Here is a 19246-nt window from a genome sequence, read left to right on the forward strand (position 1 = left end):
CTCTTGATTATGGATATGTCAGAGCTCCCACTTAACTAGGGACTCCTTCATTCATCAGCAACTTCTTTTTAGTGGGTCCTTCAGCTGCTTTATCTCCTTCCTTTCTTGATGCCATGAAGTCTTTGTTCGAACTTCTTCTAGGTAGGGCAACATCCATTGATCACTTTCCTTCCTGGTTTGTCATGTCATTGTTTCCTTCGTGGAAAGTGGCTTTCTTGTCATTCATCTTGCTTTCTTGTCATCTTGGCTACTCCTTTGTCATCTTGTCCATGCTTTGGAATACTCTTCTCATGGATGCTTAGTTGTACTTGCTTGTTTACATGCTTTGACCTAGTAGCCCATCATGACTTTATCTTGATATTGCTTCAACATTGCTTTTTCTTTTGCTGGATGGTTTCTTCATCATGATATCTTCGTAGAGTAGAATCAGTTATCTTCATTTTTCATATCTCCAAGGCCTTCATAAGTGTCAAGGGTCCTTTCTTTCTTTGTCAAAGTTGTCCTGCCTTCTTTCGGGAGATATCTTCAAAGTATTTTGTCAGATAGTGATTCTCAGTGATCATGGTGTTCTTCACATGCTTGATCTCTTTCTTCATTTGCTTCTTTCTTAGCTAGATAGGTCAACCAGCTTATGCTTCTTTTGAGAGTATTTCTTCGTTGCTTGCTTCCTAGACTTGTCAGAATTTCTTCTTGCTTCTTAGTTATCAACCTTATACTCCTTATGTGAGCATATCCTTTTGTTGACCTTCATTGCATTGTAGTACATGCCTTCGAGCATGTCTTTGGTGAAAGAGATTCTTTCATACTTGATCATGTTATAGAACTATTCCCATGACTCAACAATATACAAATGATAACATGACTAAACCTTGATGCATACATACCTCATCTTGATTCTCCTTTGATCATCTTAGCTTCATTTGGTTGTCCTTTGTGTGGCCCTTCTTGCTTCATCTTAGATTCCCTGCATATCATCCTTTTCTTGAATCCCATGAATGGGATTCCCAATGAGACATCTGCTTTGGTTCATGAACCTTCTTTTGAAGATTCCATCATAGGATCTTAAAGACCCTTGCCTTGCAAATGTTTCTTTTCCTTTGATGATGGAGGTCTTCTAAGATTCTTAATCATGATCAATCTTTTTTTATCATGGATGAGATCCTATACTAGGTATGCTCCTTCTATATGAATATCTTGAGCTATATCTACCATGCTCCTATATTCTAGAAGATATTTCGTGCATTTTTATTCTTATTATAAATGCTACACCTTTATGAGTATCTAGAACTCTATGTACATCATGCTTCTAGATTCTAGAGGATGTTTCTAGCCATGTAATTTTATTCTATTCCTACATGCTCCTATCCTACTCAAAACCTTGAAAGAAGTCTTGAAGTAAAGAGTTTGACCTAGACATAGTAGAGATCCAGAGGATCTTCCTTCTTTTGCTTCTTTCCTTCTTTCACCTCTTGAGTTATGTGAGCTTCTTCCCTCTTTATTTTGTTGTTGTTGTCCTTCTTAAGCTTGGGACAATTCCTTTTGTAGTGTCCATATTCTTGGCATCCAAAACATTGGATTTTGGACATGACTTTGTTGTTTGTTCTTCATGGACCAAATTTGCCAAATTTTCCCTTTCTCTTGGCCATGCTAGTAAATGCTTGCTCCTTTGATCCCACATCTTCTTTTTCTTTGAGTCTGGTTTCCTCTGTCCTACATAGAGACCACATTTCACTGGAGTAGTTAATTCCTTCTTAGCATATATGCTTGACATGAAGTTGCCCCCATCCTCAGTTAGAGCATTGAGTACTACAATTGTCATCTCTCTGTCAGACATGACTTCCCCAAGCTCGTAAAGTTGATCTCTCATTTCAGAGATTTTCATGAAGTAGGAAGTTATTCCTTCCTTTGTTATCTTCATCTTGTACAATTCATTCCTCAGAGATATTACTTCTCCAGTTGTGGATACCAAGAATAGCTCTACTAGCTTATCATAAATTTCTTTCGATGTCTCAAATTTGGAGACATGGGGAATGAGAGAGTCTTTGATTGATTCTATCAAAATCCTTTGAGCTCTTGTCTCGTCCTTATTGTACTTGGCTAAGGCTTGAGTTTGGTCCTTAGCAGGGATAGTGATATTCCCTTTGACATGTTCTAGGAGTTCATTCTCCTTGAGAATTAGATCAATCCTCTTATTCCATGCAAGAAAGTTATTGGTACCTACCAATTTATTGCTTTCCTTGCAAAAAGGCATTGATGTATATTCAAAATGGGACATGTACTTACTTGATAGATTTTTGAGATGTAATGGATTTGCTTCCTCCTTGAAGCCTTGATCGCTTGCCTTCCTTGGATTTTGATGTTCTTCAAGTTGCCTTCTCCAAGTGGACTTGCTTGGTGACTTGTAGCTTGATGTAGGTCCTGCTTCAATCTGTTCTTCTTTGTAGGTGCCTTTATGTAAGGCTCTTCTTCTAGTTTTGTAGACCTCCTTGATGAATGATGGATTGTAGACACTTCTTGTCCTTGAAGTGCTTGAGACTTCTAGGCTTGATGCTTCAACCTTGTAGATGCTTCTCCTTGATGAGTGTTCTTGAGTTGCCCTTTCCTTGATGTGTCACCTTAGCTCTAATACCATATTGAAGAATCTTAGGGCAAAGTAGTGCAGTGTGATTCTTCGTTACTTGATAACAATTTGTGGGGTATTTTTACGTTTCCTTATTAGCTTATTCTTCTTCTTCGTATTAGTGCATATGTGTGTACTTCATCAAACTGCTACCAAAACATAAAAACAAGAACACAAGATGTAGGCTCTCTACCAAGGACAAAACCTCTCTTCTCTTGAGAGGAAAACCCTTTAGTGAATTTCTCTTATTGAAGCTTCTATTGATCAATGCCAAACCCTAGACCCTTAACTAAAATATCCTCCAAGCACAAGTCAAGCCCTTTCTCCTTTCTGTACTTTGTTCCCCAGCACATAAGCTTCCTTCTTCTGGCACTTTGTTCCTTGGCACTTCGTCCTCCTCCTTCCAGCACTTCGTTCTTCTTTCAACTTGTTAGTAAACCTTGTTGCACTTGCTCTAGAGGAGATACCTTTGATGAGATCTTTTTCCTATGGTGATTCTTTTCTTGTCTTCACCAATCAATGAACTTGTATGACTGTAATGGAAGGGTTGTTATGACAGTAGGGAAAGCCTCTTTACCTTTGCACGTGTGATTGTTTTCTTTGTGATTTAGACCTCTTCCTTCTTCGCTTGGGAGGGCTCCTTCTACACTTGAGTGAGGGGCCTTATAGGCCTGCTTATATTGCCCAACCAATGATGTTATGACTGTGATGATAGTGCTACAATGACCGCAGGAAGACGCTCTGTTTCTCGCATGTGTGACTATTTTCTACCCTAGAAAACAGTCCTCTCAACTTCAGCGTAGACAACTCCTTGTACGCTGCACTAGAGGCTCCCTTTCTTGTCACTTGATCACCCTTTTCCCTCCTTGTTTTTTTCGCTAATTTCAGAGATATGAATGTGTTCTATTTGAGTGGTGTAATGACCCTAATATATAGGTGTCTGCTTCTTTTAGGCCGCCTTGACTTTTATGCTTCTGATTTCTTCTTTTTAGGATGTCGTTGCTAGGAGGATGCTTGTGACTTTGCTTGGAGGTATTCTCTTGACCATAATACATACACATACAAGGTGTAGCATGCCCTTAAGGCCTTCAACATTTCCTTTTGACTATTTGACTCACCTATAGCACTTTAAATAGTGTTACACCTATTTCAATGAGCAAGAAACTCATTGACATATATTATAAAAATAATATTTCTTTTCTTGAATAAGTAAAAATATCAAAAGTACATTTATGAGACCGAACCTAGTTACATTTCCTTCAACAAGTAGAGCATACACCCATAAGTCGTTGACGAGGTGCCAGGAGACACAAAGGTGTCCACCATTGATGAGATGCCATCCGTTGTTGAGGTATCCATTGATGAGGTGTCCACGAGGGTGTTTGATTTTTCAGGTGATAGCAACACATAGCAAATTGGTGACGTGCCTGGGGACACAAAGGTACCCACCATTGACGAGGAGCTAGGAGACATATCCACCATTGATGAGGTGCCATGAGACAAAGAGGTATCTAGAGTTGTGACTGAGTTTGCAGATGATAACTGCCCACAACAATTTCACTAGCTCCATGTCAGCCTTCTAGCATTGAAATAGAAGGCCACGACAGTCCGGGAGACCGTTTTGTAGCAAAACGAGGAGTTGGAGGGCATGAAAGCGATTTGTGTCGAGTCAGTGTCCAAGTTGACTCGTGTTGTGGAATGGTTGGATTCCCTAATGGTATAGCTAGAGGGGTACACATTGGAGCGTCGAAGCAACCCCCTTCAGGTATACATAGATGGCGCTTGCAGCACTAATAGGTTACGTCTGCACATTGGAGAGAGAGGCAAAGTTGCCTAGCCAGACCTCATGTGTTGACCAAGATAGTGAGATAAGGCGACATGAGTTGGGAAAGGCGCAGCATTCGTTTGTTGAGGTTGTTGCACATGCGCGTACACATGCATTCGATCCTGCCCTTGGGGTTGGATGGCCAGAAATTTTGAGTTAGTACCTGGTGGAATGGGCTAAACTTATGGAGATGGTCGTAGTCAGAGTGAAGCTCAGCAGGAACTTCCAAACATTGGGGATACTGGAGGCCCAGATTGGCATTGGGATCCAAGAGGAGCTTCCTACCATATACTCGAGATGTCGGATAATGGTCTATTGCGATCCAGGTGGGATTCCCCATCACATCATGGATTTCACTAGTGAAGGTATTGGCGGTGTGACGGATCTGGTCGTTGAGCATCCACACACTTTCGGATCTCCATCGGCATTAGTGACAGGTTGGATTGACAGGGGAAGAGGAAGACTCTGCAAGTTGTTTGGGCATGTTGGTTGTGCATTGAGTCGCAAAATGATTAGTATGCCCTAGCAAGAGCTTGTCAGAGGAGAAGGCATTGGCAGGCCATCGAACAGGGCATTGCATGGAGACAATGCTCTCCCATTGGACAAAGGAGTCGTTGAGGATCAACAAAACAATGATATTCCCCCTAGCATGTGCGGAATTAGGTTGCTCAAGTCTACTGGGACAGATGAGGATATATGACACGCATCATGGTGGGTTCACTAGCATTGTGGCGGATACATTGGCACATGCAAGATGCCTTATGATGCAGGGTGGTACGACAGTAGGCAGTGGTATCCAGTGGGAGCACAAAGGTGTATGTTGGTGTGTCGTGATGTATGGCCTTGTCCTGTGGAGTAGGAGCGATTCACACCACTTGGAGTTTCCGCATGTAGTGACAGTTGCTTCGACACAGGAGGGATGCCAGTTGATTCAGGATGACATGGTAGCCGATAGCAGTATCTTGCAATGCACAGAGGAGTGCAATTGGGTGCAATTGTGTGTCAAGGGGCACAGAGATACATGTTCGTATGCAGGGGAGCACAAGGATGCTTGGTCGTATGTAGTGATGTGTGACGCTGCCCATTGGGATTTTGGAGTGTTACCTTCATGGAGACCACCTGATAGGGACGACAAGCATGCCATTGGGTGTAGCTCACTCAGAATCAATGAGGACTTAGATGAGCATCATTTGATGATATCCGTAGGGACTCGCGCACCTATCTCCCTTCCACATTGTTTGTAAGCACAAAGAAGTTAGATGTTATCCCTTGTTACCTTCATCACAAGCAGCAGGATGTGGGAGGTTCGCTCGAAACAATTAGTTGGGACACAAAGTATCCAAAGAGGGACTTCTCAGTAGTGGCATTTTGTCAGGGCACGAGCTAACAGGTACAGGCTTGGGGAGTGTGTGGTTTGTTGCAAAGTTAGTGTATGTTCCACCCCTGATCTCACACTTAGGGAGGTGACTGTCAGGGAGCCGCATGGCGCACTTTTCGGCAAGACAACCCGAGGTGTTAGGCGGGCATGAGGTACAAGGGATGGTAGATTTTGTCTACAGGAGGGTATCCAAACTCCATGCAATGACCGAGTGCATCATTAGGAGTTGGGGTTGCAAATTTCGTTGTGTGGTCTGGCAGGAACAAAGCAATTTGGCATGCGCATGGCAGATTCTTGATGCTTGGTGCCCATCTATTAGATACATACATGGGTCAAAGACGAGGCACAAAAGGGTCCCAAGAGCTAGCCGAAGGTCAAAGCAGCAGGGAGGGAGGTTTGGGAGTTGTGGACCTCCACTGTGGCTATGGGATCCAGGGATCCAGTTGATTGGTGGGACACTCCACTTCTTGGTGAGTATGGCCATGATAGTAGGAGATGTAGTTCATTCTTCGGTTGGCACTTGGGGATCGTTGAGGCTTTCATCATATGGCGAGGCAGGTTGTTGCTCATGATTAGGGCTAGCCATGGAGTGGTAGGCCCTGGCATTGCTGAGTTGCCTTCGCAGGTTGAGGAGAGCTTTGATCATTACTGATATTGTGGTCGAGAGTTATAGGAGAGGAGGCTTTGGTATGAGCATGTTGGGCAGTCAGTCATGACTAGGGTGTTGCAGTACCAGCAAGATGGTTTCATTCAGTGACGGGCATGGGATCCTGGTATTGAGGTATTATTTCATGGCAGGATAGTGCATGGATTCAGGGCAGTTCAGTGGCACATTTGGGACCCTACCATTAGCTCGGCCATCTTTTGGAGTAGAAACATATTACTTGAAGACAAGCAATTTTTGGCGGGGAGGATTGTAATGTTCCCAATTTTTGTGAGTGCAAAATTCACTAAGGAGTTTTGCCAATTTTTGGTGATATTAAATAAAAAGGAGAAAATATTATTTTGAGGGAGAAAAGCAGAAAAATATTATTTTAATGGAGAATGGTGGCAAATAATATTTTATTGGAGAATGGAGGAAAATTATTATTTTATTGGAGAATGGCGGCAAAATAATATTTTATTGAGAAAGGAGGAAAATTATTATTTTATTCAAAATGGCAGCAAAAAGTCTCCTAGTGGAAATTGGGCCCCACCAATAAAATAATAGGAAAAAGGAGGATCTAGAAGCTAGAGGGAGGCTCCATGAAAAATTATAAAAGGAGGGGGAACTCAATTGCAAATCATTCTATTCCTATCATTTCTATTTGACATTGAGACGAAGCTCAAGCGAGTTTCACGAGTTTCAAGTAAAACTCAATAGCTAATTTCGGTGGACTTCGAGTGCCACCATAGTTAGCCCTTAAGGAATATTATCTCAAATCTTCCAATTGTTCCTATTGCGGGGAGTTTTCATCGTTGAATGAAATTATTTGCAGACGTTTTTAGCTGGTGTTTGCGCAGGGTCTAGTAAACTCCCAAGAGGACTAAGCACAAAATTGGGAAGACAGTTTTGGAGATTGTTTTCTTGTCCCAAGTATCCATTCCACAAGGTCGAGATTCATCTTCAAAGAGGGACGAATTACAAGTAGTTTAGAATGCCAAATTATTGGTATCAGCAGTGGACACAAGGCTGTATTGTTTGGAGTTCCAGCGAGGTCTCAAAGTGCAGAATTAGTGTGTGTACTAGTTGAGGCTCCAAGGCCGAATTGTTACAAAATATAGGCCTCAGAATTAACATCTTATTGAGCCATGTTATTGTAGCAAAAGTGGACCAAGATGACCCTCATTATCCATCTCTGTCTATTAAGGAGGAAGGGACTGAACCCCTTGAAATATCAAGCAAATTTTGGTACCAACCACCAATTAAGAGGAGATCAAGGCGCTGAACCAAGGAGCCACTGTTTCAGATCTGAAACATTAGTCCCTACATCTGTAGAAGCTCAAGAACATGAGGCCGAAATATATCTTCCAGATTTGGAATTGTTAAAATTGGCAACTAGGGCCAAACTCCATATGGGTCATCTTATTAATGGCAGTTGATATTTTTCTTGGATCTCTCTCATCGAGAGGTGTAGGATTGATCTAAAGATCATCCGATTCTGATAAGTATTCATGGAGTTATAAATTTATTTGTGTTATAAGACAAATCGTCAAGGTCGGCCAGCAACTAAATAACACCCACATGTGCTCAACGTTTTAGTATAAAAGGAGATGACTTGAGAGTCATTTCAGACACACTTCTCTCTTGATTTCTCTCCACTTCTCCCTTGATTTCTCTCCACTTGAAATCTAGGATGAAGTAGCCCTAAGACGCAGGAGGAAAGGAGGCTTAACAATCTGCCCTAGCCGCAGTCCTAAAGAAGCCCTAACACTGTCCTAAAGAAACCCTAACGTTGTCCTAAAGAAGCCCTAGACGCAGTGCTAAAGAAGCCCTAGCCGCAATCCTAAAGAAGCCCTAACACTGTCCTAAAGAAACCCTAACGTTGTCCTAAAGAAGCCCTAGACGCAGTGCTAAAGAAGCCCTAGCCGCAGTCCTAAAGAAGCCCTAACATTGTCCTAAAGAAGCCCTAGACGCAGTCCTAAAGAAGCCCTAGACGTTGTCCTAAGGAAGCCCTAGCCGCAGTCCTAAGGAAGCCCTAGCTGCAGTCCTAGAATACCCTAGACGCAGTCATCTAAATGAGGTATGTTCACACTAGGATAGGCCACATTTCATAAGGGAAATTCTGGGCCAGATTTTAGGACGGTTAGGGACTGTTGTGTGCCCTAACCAGTCCCAGAAATTATAGCAGTAATGAAGTGACAAACAACAGCGTTTGTATGGTGTGTTGGAAGCAAAGGAAGATGGGACAGCAAGGTCACATGGTGCTGCAAAGGAAGATGGGACAGCAAGGTATCTAGTGCAGCAATGTACATGGGACAGCAAGGTAACTAGTGCAGCAATGTACATGGGGCAGCAAGGTGTCTAGTGCAGCAATGTACATGGGACAGCAAAGATACATGGGACAGCTTGGCTACATAGTACTGGAAAGATACATGGTGCTGCGAAGATGCATGGGACAGCAAGGTCACATGGTGGATAATATTGATGAAGCATTCGGTTGGCTACAGCAGTTGATGCAACATGTTAAGATACAACCTATGGATGCAGCTACATATCTAGATGCAGCAGTTGGATGCAGCATGGTGTTAAAGACAGCAGTATAGTGCTACATAATGATCGAGTGCAGCCCAGTGATGGGAGCATGTGATGAAGTGCAGCATAGTGATGATGGGTACAGCATGGTGCAGCACAGTAAGGTGCAGCATGATGAGGAGGAGCAACACAATGATAGGTGCAGCAAGGCGATGGAGAATCAATTGAAGCAGTATGTCTTCAACTGAGTTCAGCTACCTCATGTATCATCTACTTAGAGATGATCTATGCTCTTATTTAGATAAGTCAAAATGTTGACTTCTGTTGTATATGTACTATCTCTCTCCCTCTCTCTCTCTTTGCTGAACTATTGAAGAAAATATAAGAAGAATTGATCAAGGGTTTCCCCACATTGGGGTTTGTCCCTGGCTAGCGCCACATCTTGTGTCCTCTTGTCTTGGCTTGTCTTCTGTGATCTATGTTTATGTTCTATCTGCGATTTACTTTAATGCTGATGTGATTGTTAATCTGGAAAAGATATTGAGCTAACTATGAAAATTGAAATAAATTGCTCTAAGCACAGAACATACCTTAAATTAACAAGAACGTCATCCCATATGCCTGAAGCAGCTTAAGAGATAACAGGCTGAATCAGTAATGTTCCTGTAGCAGCCTATTTGGGAAGGCCGAATTGGTTTAAGAATTCCCCAAGATAAGTTTGGCTGGCAGAAGATTTGTCCAGGTGTAATCCCTTCAATTGCCTTGTAAATTTGGCAAATGTGCTCTCAATAAAGATCAGTATTTGCCCCAGAAGTTCAGATTTTGTATAAAGAACAAGACTGTTCACTGCCTCAAAACTTCACTGTGTATTCCAGGTTCTCTTGTTTCAATTATTGTGTTTTTGAGGCTGAGTCAAACGTAAGGTCTATCTTGCTCCAAATCTGATATCGGTTGCTTACATCAGCCTATAATATAATTTTGGTTCAATATACATATCAGATCAGCATGTTGAATGTCCTTTATTTCCCTTTTATGCATATTTGCTTACACTGAATTACTAGAAAAAACACCTACAGCATTTGAGGTATTGATTTGACTCGTGCAAAACCACTACTGTATAACTTACCTGAGTCAAGCAATTAAGTTAATTAACAATCACAACCTACAGGAGTGTGCATACGATGTGTTTGACAAAATCCCTCAGTGGACAATTTGGTTCAAAATCAAAAATTTAAGTGCACATTTGGATTTATTTCAATTGGGAACATTACAACAGGGTCACTAAGAACATGCGCTTTTGACTTTTCTTTTGACCAAAATAATGCATGAAGAACATGCTTGACAAAAATAAGAATAATAATTTTTGTTTTTGTTTTTACAAAAAATACATATTAATACAAATACAATAATTATGAAGACCAAACCTAGTTACAATTTCAACACACGTGACCCATCCTCACACCCAAAAACCATGGCTACTTATCATAAAGGTTGTTATGCATTGAAATAGCAGAAGGGTGCCTACCATTCAATCAATCACTTAATAAAGGAATATTGAGTCCCTCCACCTACCAACCCTTTCTATATTTTTTTATTTTAATCACAATTAAATTTTCAAGACCTTCGACATTAAGATACTTATGTTCATAATGTTTAGGGTCTAGGGCTTTACAAAAGTTAGGACTACGTCAACATAATTAAATTTTAGGACAAATTTTGGGGCAAATGTTTTACTAATTATTTGAAGTCTTGCAAATTACAATAGAAGTTATTTTGTTACAATGCATATCAAAGCACCACGAAGTGTGAGTACTGCACATCAAAATCTTATCCAAAGGTACCACTAAGTGTAATGACAACTAAAGCATGGTGGAGAACTCTTGCACGAAATCCAAATAGTAGCTAGTCTGGAATTTGGTTGATACCCATAGCATGGCATCCAAACAATGGAGTTGACAAGGATGGACCTGTTATCACCCCAAGAAACTCTCCTAGGTTGTATCTCAAAGATGCTCGGAAACATTACAAACTCAACAAAATGTTGGAAATGGATGAATGGAAGGAATGATGCATATTCAAGCCAGATAACCACTTTTACTATGCTTAACTCCAGACATGGGTGAACACCCCCAGACTACAAGGCTTTAGACCACCAATTACTCACAGTTTGAGGATTAGGTGAACATGGAGAATACTGACCACACCAGCAGATGCACAAATCCATGTGATGGTCGGCTGCAACTAGTAAAGAGATCTGCAAATCTATTTCCTAATGCACAGACAGGATGACAGCTCTCTGGCACTAAGTAAACAGAAACCTGCATAGCACATTCAATGATACATACTAGATTCTAACACAGAGGTGGGATGACAGCCCCTCTAATGCTAAACATCAAGAGCACATGAAAAATACATAACAGGCACAGCCTAGAACAGAGTAGAAATGGAAAGTGAGCAATTAACAGCAAAATAAGCTTGTATTAGCTGAAAATGAAGACCAGACACTGCAAGTATCACAGTAGTTACAATCTCCAGAAGTTGAACCTTACATCAAAGCAACAACCATCAACCCTGACTACATCTATCTTTTGGGTATATATAGAGTTTGTTTACAAAAATGATCTGCTATCTTATGCGTGGAGGGTCATAATGAACCACCAACCACATTAACTATCTAATATGGGTCTCTGCTACAATCTGATTGCTTCAGTGGATGAATTTGACATTCTCTGATGTTCTGCTATGCTCCTCGAGCAGGGAGAGTATTGACTGAAAGAAGCCCCATAACTGATAAATGTGTTTATCTGCTTGCGCTCTGTACTTTCTTTCCTTCGCCATGCTTCCTTTTAAATGCGGTTGTTGAGGGTTAACTGCGCAGGGTGCTGGTAGATGATCGCCTTCGTCCTTCAGCAGCATAGAACAGTCAAAGGTGGCACGGACAGTATGGCGGAGGCATGACTATGACGAGGACAAAACTCAGCCGTTGGATCGCGTGGATCGATGGCAGGGGTTGTCTGATAAGGAGTATCGAGAGGTATATGAGCGGGAAAACGAGGGTCGTCGGATCTTATACGGGCAGATCCAACGGTGATCGGGGGTCGAAAGTACGCGGGGGTTAACGAGCGGGGATGGGCGGGACAGCGGTAAGTGGTATTCCCCGCACCGCTTTCAGAGGAAGGCGGTAAACGTACAACGGGCACGCGATACCATTGAACGTGCGACACATGGCGGATGGGATGTGGCCAAAACCGTCGATATCGCGAGTTAACGCGCGGGCAATTAACGAAAGCGGGATGTGCGATCACCGTCCGATCGCGAGGTAAGATGATCGGACGGTGGGGAACAGATGCATGGGTTTCTGCAACGGGAGCCGTTAGATCAAACCGGCGGAGATCAACGGCTGGGGTTGTAGGGCGGCTTTACGAAGGCAGGTAAGCGTGCGGTCGCGGATTTACAAGGTTTTGTGTGTATCCAAGCCCATGACTCAGAAAGGGCTTTGACTATGGTTTTGAACGAAAACACGGGAAGTAAAGACGAAGGAGGGTGAGAGAGGTAAAAGGGAAAGGTGAGGGCAACCACCACGAGCCTTTCTTTGAGCACGACCAAGGGCCAAGTTGGCCTCCAGCTTTAGAGAATGTAGCAGAGCTAACAGGACCTTAAGATGTGCATCTAATGATTCGACCACTCTTGTCAATAGACCGTGACATTCTCTCCTTTAATTTTGACCTTCAGCTACATATTTTTTCAGTAAACATAAAGATACTTACTGAATGTCAACTACCATTACCTTTTTTGTTCATTTTTTTGTCTATTTCACCTTTTCCCTTACTTATTGTTGATTTTTGTGTAGCATCGGGAGGTATTCCCACATGCCAAGAGACCTCCTAAGTCGACCTAGATGAATTATGGAAAATAAAATACAATTTTTATTTTTTTGGCATCATGTAGGCTCAAAATGGTCAAGTTAGCCCCACCATCAAAGGGTGTGTCCTTTGGTCAATATTCACCCATTTGACCTATATAAATACATGATGTGCTACTCCACTTTGACCAATTCAAAATCATCACACATTCTCTCTTCTATTCCGGCCAAAAACATGAAGTCAAAGAAGAATATTTTGGAGGTTTGACCAAGCTATTTCTTAACTGTTTGACCGAGTTTGACATGTTGTTTGACCAAGATATATGGCTGAGTTTGACTGCAGAAGAGGCCGAGTTTGACCGTAGAAGAGGATAAGACCACAAGTTTGACCATAGGTTTGACAGCAGCAGTTGACCACAAGTCCAAGTTGACTACAGGAGTCAACTGCAGGTCCAAAGTTGACCGCAGGAGCTTAGTTGACCAGGCCAAAAGTTTGACCAGATTTGACTATTTGAGTGGTTTGACCAGTGTTGGATGGCTGGAATTTTGACCAAGTTTGACTGGTGTTTAGACTTGGATTTTGGCACAAATTTCTAGACAATTTTTGGAATTGTAAACATTGCTGAAGTATAATTTCTCCTATAAGAAAAGTTGTTGGGTTTTCTACCAAATTTGGATTTCCCAAGGTAAATTTGTTGGCTCTGTCGTGCATGGCTCTCTTTATGATCTCACTGTTTTCATTGCATTACTATTGAAATCTTCTGTGTATAATTGCTAACTAATACCAGTGGCATAAGATAAAGTTGCATGAAAGTTATTAAGTAGTAATTATCAGTTCAGAAGATTGGTTTCTACTATGCATCTTGTAGAAAATGCAACATGGTATCAAAGCCTTCTTAAAAGAGTAGCCATTGAAGATTAGCGTAGAAGGAAAGCCACAACCTAGAGGAGGCTGATTCTGTGGAGATCGGATTCTGTGACTAGTTTGGAGGACTGTTTGGTAACCATTATGTGCTAAAGGAAGTAGTTGAGTTGAAGGTCCGATTCAAGAAGCCAAAGTCTGTTAAAGCATTGTGGAGGGATATTCTTGGTGGACTGAGGTGGATCTAGGGCATCCAAAGTTTGTTAGGGTTGCCTGGGCAGCAAGCCTAGGAGCTGGAGAGTAAACTGAAGCCTACTCAGGACAGGCAAGGACTAGAAGTGACCTGGTCACAGCTAAAAAGACCAACCACAGGGCTAAGAGTGGTCTAATCAGATCTTACCATGGCTCGACAGAAACCTTAAGAAGCGGACCAGGGTGCTAGTTAGAGAGCTTTCACAGACAGATAAGTCTAGCCAAAACCTAGATTTGGGGACCGTGGGTTGAACAGGAAGACCTAGAGCCTCAGGACTGAACAGAAAAATGCTACAACCAGGAGGGCTGAGGAAAGGAAGGCAACTGGAGGTCAAGGGTAAAGTTGCAGGCCTGTGTTAGGCCAAGGTTGAAACAGGTTTGAGGTTGCAAAAGTAGGCTAACCAGTAATGAACAAAAGGGCTACAAGGAGGCCTACCAACTAGGTGAACAATGGTTGTTATGATGAAGGGACTGAGGAGTTTTTCATTCATCTTGGAGTCCTTAACTTTTTGAAAGTCCTAGGGTTTATGGAATTAAACACCAGAGCAAGACTTGGAGTGTTGATGCAAGTAGAGTTTGTATATCTCCTTGATAGCATATGGAATGACTTGGTATTGATGCTAGCTTGTAGTTGAGCCCTTGATGTGGCTAGATAGCTAGATGAATCCGCAAGATGAACAAACTCTAGCCCTTAGTGTGCATGTAAGGAAAACGAAAGGAAAGCAACATGCATCAACAGCTAATTTTGAGGACAAAGATGAGCATCCACATCAGAAGAAGAAAAAGGAATCTAAGCTTGATAAGATTGAAGATGGACTTCATTGATTCTGCAAGGAAGCAACAATCAAGAGGGAGTTGACAATTCCCTACAACCCTCAGCAGTTTTTTCTTAATCAAGAGATAAATACTTTATATTTCACTCCCTATATTATTATTATTATTATTATTCCTTGATCAGCCTTTTGTCTTTGTATTTTTTGCTTGGTTATGATTTTTCTTCCATGGCCTCTTGAAGAAGGTTTGCGGGTACATCATGAAGGTTGTCAAGGCAATGATTCTAGTAGAAGATGAAAGCATCAGGAAGAACAAGCAAGCATGTGACAAAAGGGTTCTCCCAGTAAGAGGGAGTGGACTACAAGGATAGTTTTGCTCTAGTCACAAGATGATCAATTTTTTGCATGACATAAGGGCTCGACCCTCAAGCACGAACTCAGCAAAGTGATTGGTGTTCAAAAGGAAGAAATTGTACAGATTGTTAGGACATCCAGGATCATGCCAAACAACGAGAAGAGCTTCCAGTTCTAAGGGAGCAGACCGTCAGGCAGAGTAGATGGAGCAACTTTCCTAGACAATGTCATAGGTTGAGACTGTCAAGGTGCTCAAAGATAGAAGGTCTCTCAAAGCAGTATGCCTTCTTTGAGGAGACCATGTCAAATAGCAAAAGGACTTGCTTACATGATAGAGGGAGAAGCAATAGCAGAAGGCCTTGCTTACAAGACAGAGGGAGAAGCAACAGCAAAAGGAGTTACTTACATGACAAAGGGAGCAGTAGTGGCAGAAGGATTTTCTTACATGACAAAGGGAGCAACATCGGCAAGAGTATTTGCTTTTGTGACAAAGGGAACACCAAAGACTACCAAAGGAAGACATGCTTCAGTGTTAGAGAGAGTTGGCCTTGGAGATTGAAAGGAAGGATTAAAGCCAGATACACTATTTCTTGGGATTGGAGATTCAGATTTGGTGGATCTCACAAAGTACATGCAATTGATTGGATCCTTGATGTACCAAGTTAACACCAAATTTGATATTTGCTTTGCAGCAAACACCCTGAGCCAATATATGTTCAAGCCGAGGAAAATACATTGGGTTGCAGCAAAGCAATTATTGAGGTACCTGTGTGGTACAGTAGATATGGTTTGAGATATGCCTCAGGTGGTGAAGTGATGTTGCAGGATATACATATTCAGATTGGTTCGGGAGTTAGAGGACAGAAAGGGCACATTAGGGTGCTACTTCAGCTTGGAATCGGTTATGATATCTTGTTTTAGCGGGAAGTAAACTTTTGTCACACTCAATACAATAGGATCAAATTATATCACAACCTATGTCGCGAGTCGTGAAGCAGTGTGACCTCGGAAATTTCTTGTAGGACTCCTTGATCAAGACAATTCATCCAAGACATGGTGCAGATAAGAGCAGTGGAGCTCTAGTGCATATACACAAATGAGCAGATTGCAGGCATTCTCACCAAGCCTTTGTCTAGAGTGAATTTTGTATACTTCAAAGACAAAGCTTGGTGTGATGCATAATGTCTCCTTCATTAAGATGGAGGGTTGATGTCTTTGCAGGAATACAGCAGACCATCTCCAGAAGCCATAAAGGAGTTTGGTTGGGGTATAAAGAACTTTAACCAGGGGATATGGATACATTCACCTGAAAATCTAGAAGCACTTGGCTGGGTCATAAAGGACTTTGACAAGAGTTGAATGGCCCAAGGCAATTACAGGATTGGACAAATTTTCTCCTAAAAAGCCAGAAGGACTTGGTTGGGTCGTAAAGTACTTTGACTAGAGGAGATAGATGTAATTTACATAAGAAGCCATAAAGGAATTTGGTTGGGCCAATTGGCCAAGGGTGAATGATACAAGGGTAGATCCTCTCCTTAGAAACCAAAAAGACCTAGCTGGGTCATAAAGGACTTTGACCAAAGGAGATTGATACGTTTACCTAAGGAGCCATAAAGGACTTTGGCCAGAGTTAAAAGGCCCTAGATACTCACATTGCCTACTCCAAGATGGAGTGATCTATAGACGTGCATGTGAGGAGTCACATTGCCCACTCAAGATGGAGTTATCTATAGACATGCATCAACATAGCAAGCTCATGAACTTTTTTTATGGAGAAGAAATTTCAACTAAGGGGAAATCTATTGTAGCCAAGGAGAATACCTCCCTCACTGAGAGGGAGTGTTGATTTTTGTGTAGAATTGGGAGGTATTCCTAGTACCTACATGCCAAGAGGCCTCCTAAGTCAGCCTAGAAGAATTATGGAAATTAAAATAAAAAATTTATTTTTTGAGCATCATGTAGGCTCAAAATGGTCAAGTCAATATCACCATGAGAGGATGTGTCCCTTGATAAAAATTCACCCATTTGACCTACATAAATACATTATGCGCTACTCCACTTTGACCAATTTGAAATTATCACACATTCTCCAACCACACATGCGAAGCCAAAGAAGGAGATTTTTTGAGGTCTAGCCAAATTATTTCTTGACTGCTTGATCAAGTTTGACCCGCTATTTGACCGAGATATCTGGCTAAGTTTGACCACATAAGAGGTCGAGTTTGACTGCAGAAGAGGACAGGTTGACCACAGGTTTGACGCAGGTCCGAGTTGACCATAGGATTCAACTGCAAGTCTGAAGTTGACCATAGGAGCTAAGTTGACCAGGCCAAAAGTTCGACCAAATTTTACTATTCGAGTGGTTTGACCAATATTGGTTGGATGGAATTTTGACCAAGTTTGACTGGTGTTTAGACTTGGATTCTGGCACAGATTTCTAGACAATTTTTGGAATTGTAAACCTTGTTGAAGAATAATTCCTACTAGAAGAAAAGTTGTTGGGTTCTCTCCCAAGTTTGAGATTCTCAAGGTAAATTTGTTGTCTCTATCGTGCATGCCTATCTCTTTATGATCTTATTGTTTCCATTGCATTATTGTTGAAATCTTCTATGAATAATTGCTCAATAATATCAATGGCATAAAATAAAATTGTATGAAGATTATTAGGTAGTAATTATCAGATTAGAAGATTGGTTTCTACAATGCATCTTGTAGAAAATTCAACACTTATTTGATCCAAATTTACTCAATTTCACCTTTTGTAGTCTTTTATAGCATGTCTTCCAATAATATTAAGTTGTTGAAAATGGCTCTTATTCATTTCTTAATGCAAATACATTTTGTAGCTCGATGCAACCTATTGTTCAGCGGTGTATATTCTGTTAAGAACAATTGAGGTCAACTATTCTAAAAGCAATGCAAACGGTCAATGTTTACTTTTCAAAATAGTTTTATACAAGCTACAAAGTACTTGTTAGGAACTCAAGTGCTACAATATGCTGAAAAATAGAAACGGTGTTCAAGATATTTTGCCACTTGGTACACAAAATTGCTTTACTCAAAAATTCCATGTCTGCTTGTAAGTGGAGAGAATACATGCCAACAAGCGTCCACCAAAAACATCAACCCTACATAATTTAGGACCAAAACAAAATTTACTTGCATAATACATAGTAGCTTCTTCACTTTTTAAGTCACATACAAATTAAAAAGAAAAAGTTCTAGGAAATGAAGATTAAATATATATCGCATGCATAATTTGAAGGCAAAGAAATGACCTGAGCATAAATCCAGCATTCGTATTAACATAAAGGAAACATTGATTCCTGCAACAGCAAAAGGATACTCCCAGGTTGCCCTCTTTCCTTCTTGCTTGAATAATAGCCTATGGAAGGATTTCTGCACTCCATAAATATTCAGGAAAATGCTATATTAATTGAAGATGACTGCAATATTAAGAATAAAACCAGATAGAAGCCAAAAAAGAAACTAATGTTGATGAACATAAACAGGAAACCTTTTAAGGAAGGAAAATGTCAGAATAAAATAAGATAACAGAGTGAAGCACTTTACAAACTAGAATGCCCCATACCGGAAACTTTTGTGCAAAAAAGAGAAGGTTCTCAAGTGAAACAAAGCCACCACCCCTGAAAAAGAGAGATGCATTGAAGCCATAGCACTGTGAATTCATTAATATTCAACAAATACATAATGTTATTGAGAAAACTGAATAATGAGAAACATCTAAAATGTCTCATTTCTACATTATATATCCTCTTGCTTTTTCATTACAAATCCAGTCACGCATGCACAAGGAGTCAAGGACAACGACTAGTAGATATTTCTCTCATGTCAGATACATACTTTACACATTTGAAAATAAAATTGCTCAGTTAGAAAATCATATAAAGGAAGAATATAGCAGATCTTCCCCTCTAACGTACATACATTTTTTCTCTCTCAATGCATGTTCATGTAGCAAGGCCTTGCAAGACCTTCATCAACACCTTGACTGGGATTTACAAGGTAAATTTATTTCACTTGTAAAAAGTACAAATTCTAGCTCTGCAGTACTTCAGACAGCAATATTCATCCCAAAATCTTCATTATTCATGATTAGACTAATTCATTGATAGTGAAGAAAG

General features: G+C 41.0%; 1 protein-coding gene across 1 annotated transcript in view; it reads right to left on the bottom strand.

Moving 5' to 3' along the window:
• Window positions 1–19246, bottom strand: part of LOC149208870 (uncharacterized) — a 124924-nt gene that overhangs the window by 66771 nt on the left and 38907 nt on the right. The window contains exons 7-8 of the mRNA XM_089396185.1: window positions 18694–18748; window positions 18380–18500 (exon numbers count right to left, since the gene is read on the bottom strand). Coding sequence (XP_089252311.1) covers window positions 18380–18500; window positions 18694–18748 — 176 coding nt within the window. The remainder of the gene's footprint in view (window positions 1–18379; window positions 18501–18693; window positions 18749–19246) is intronic.

The sequence above is a fragment of the Pinus tabuliformis genome, chromosome 1_2 (genome assembly GCF_031772625.1).
Source record: "Pinus tabuliformis cultivar Carrire ecotype Pingquan chromosome 1_2, CPIR1, whole genome shotgun sequence".
Lineage (NCBI taxonomy): Eukaryota > Viridiplantae > Streptophyta > Pinopsida > Pinales > Pinaceae > Pinus > Pinus tabuliformis.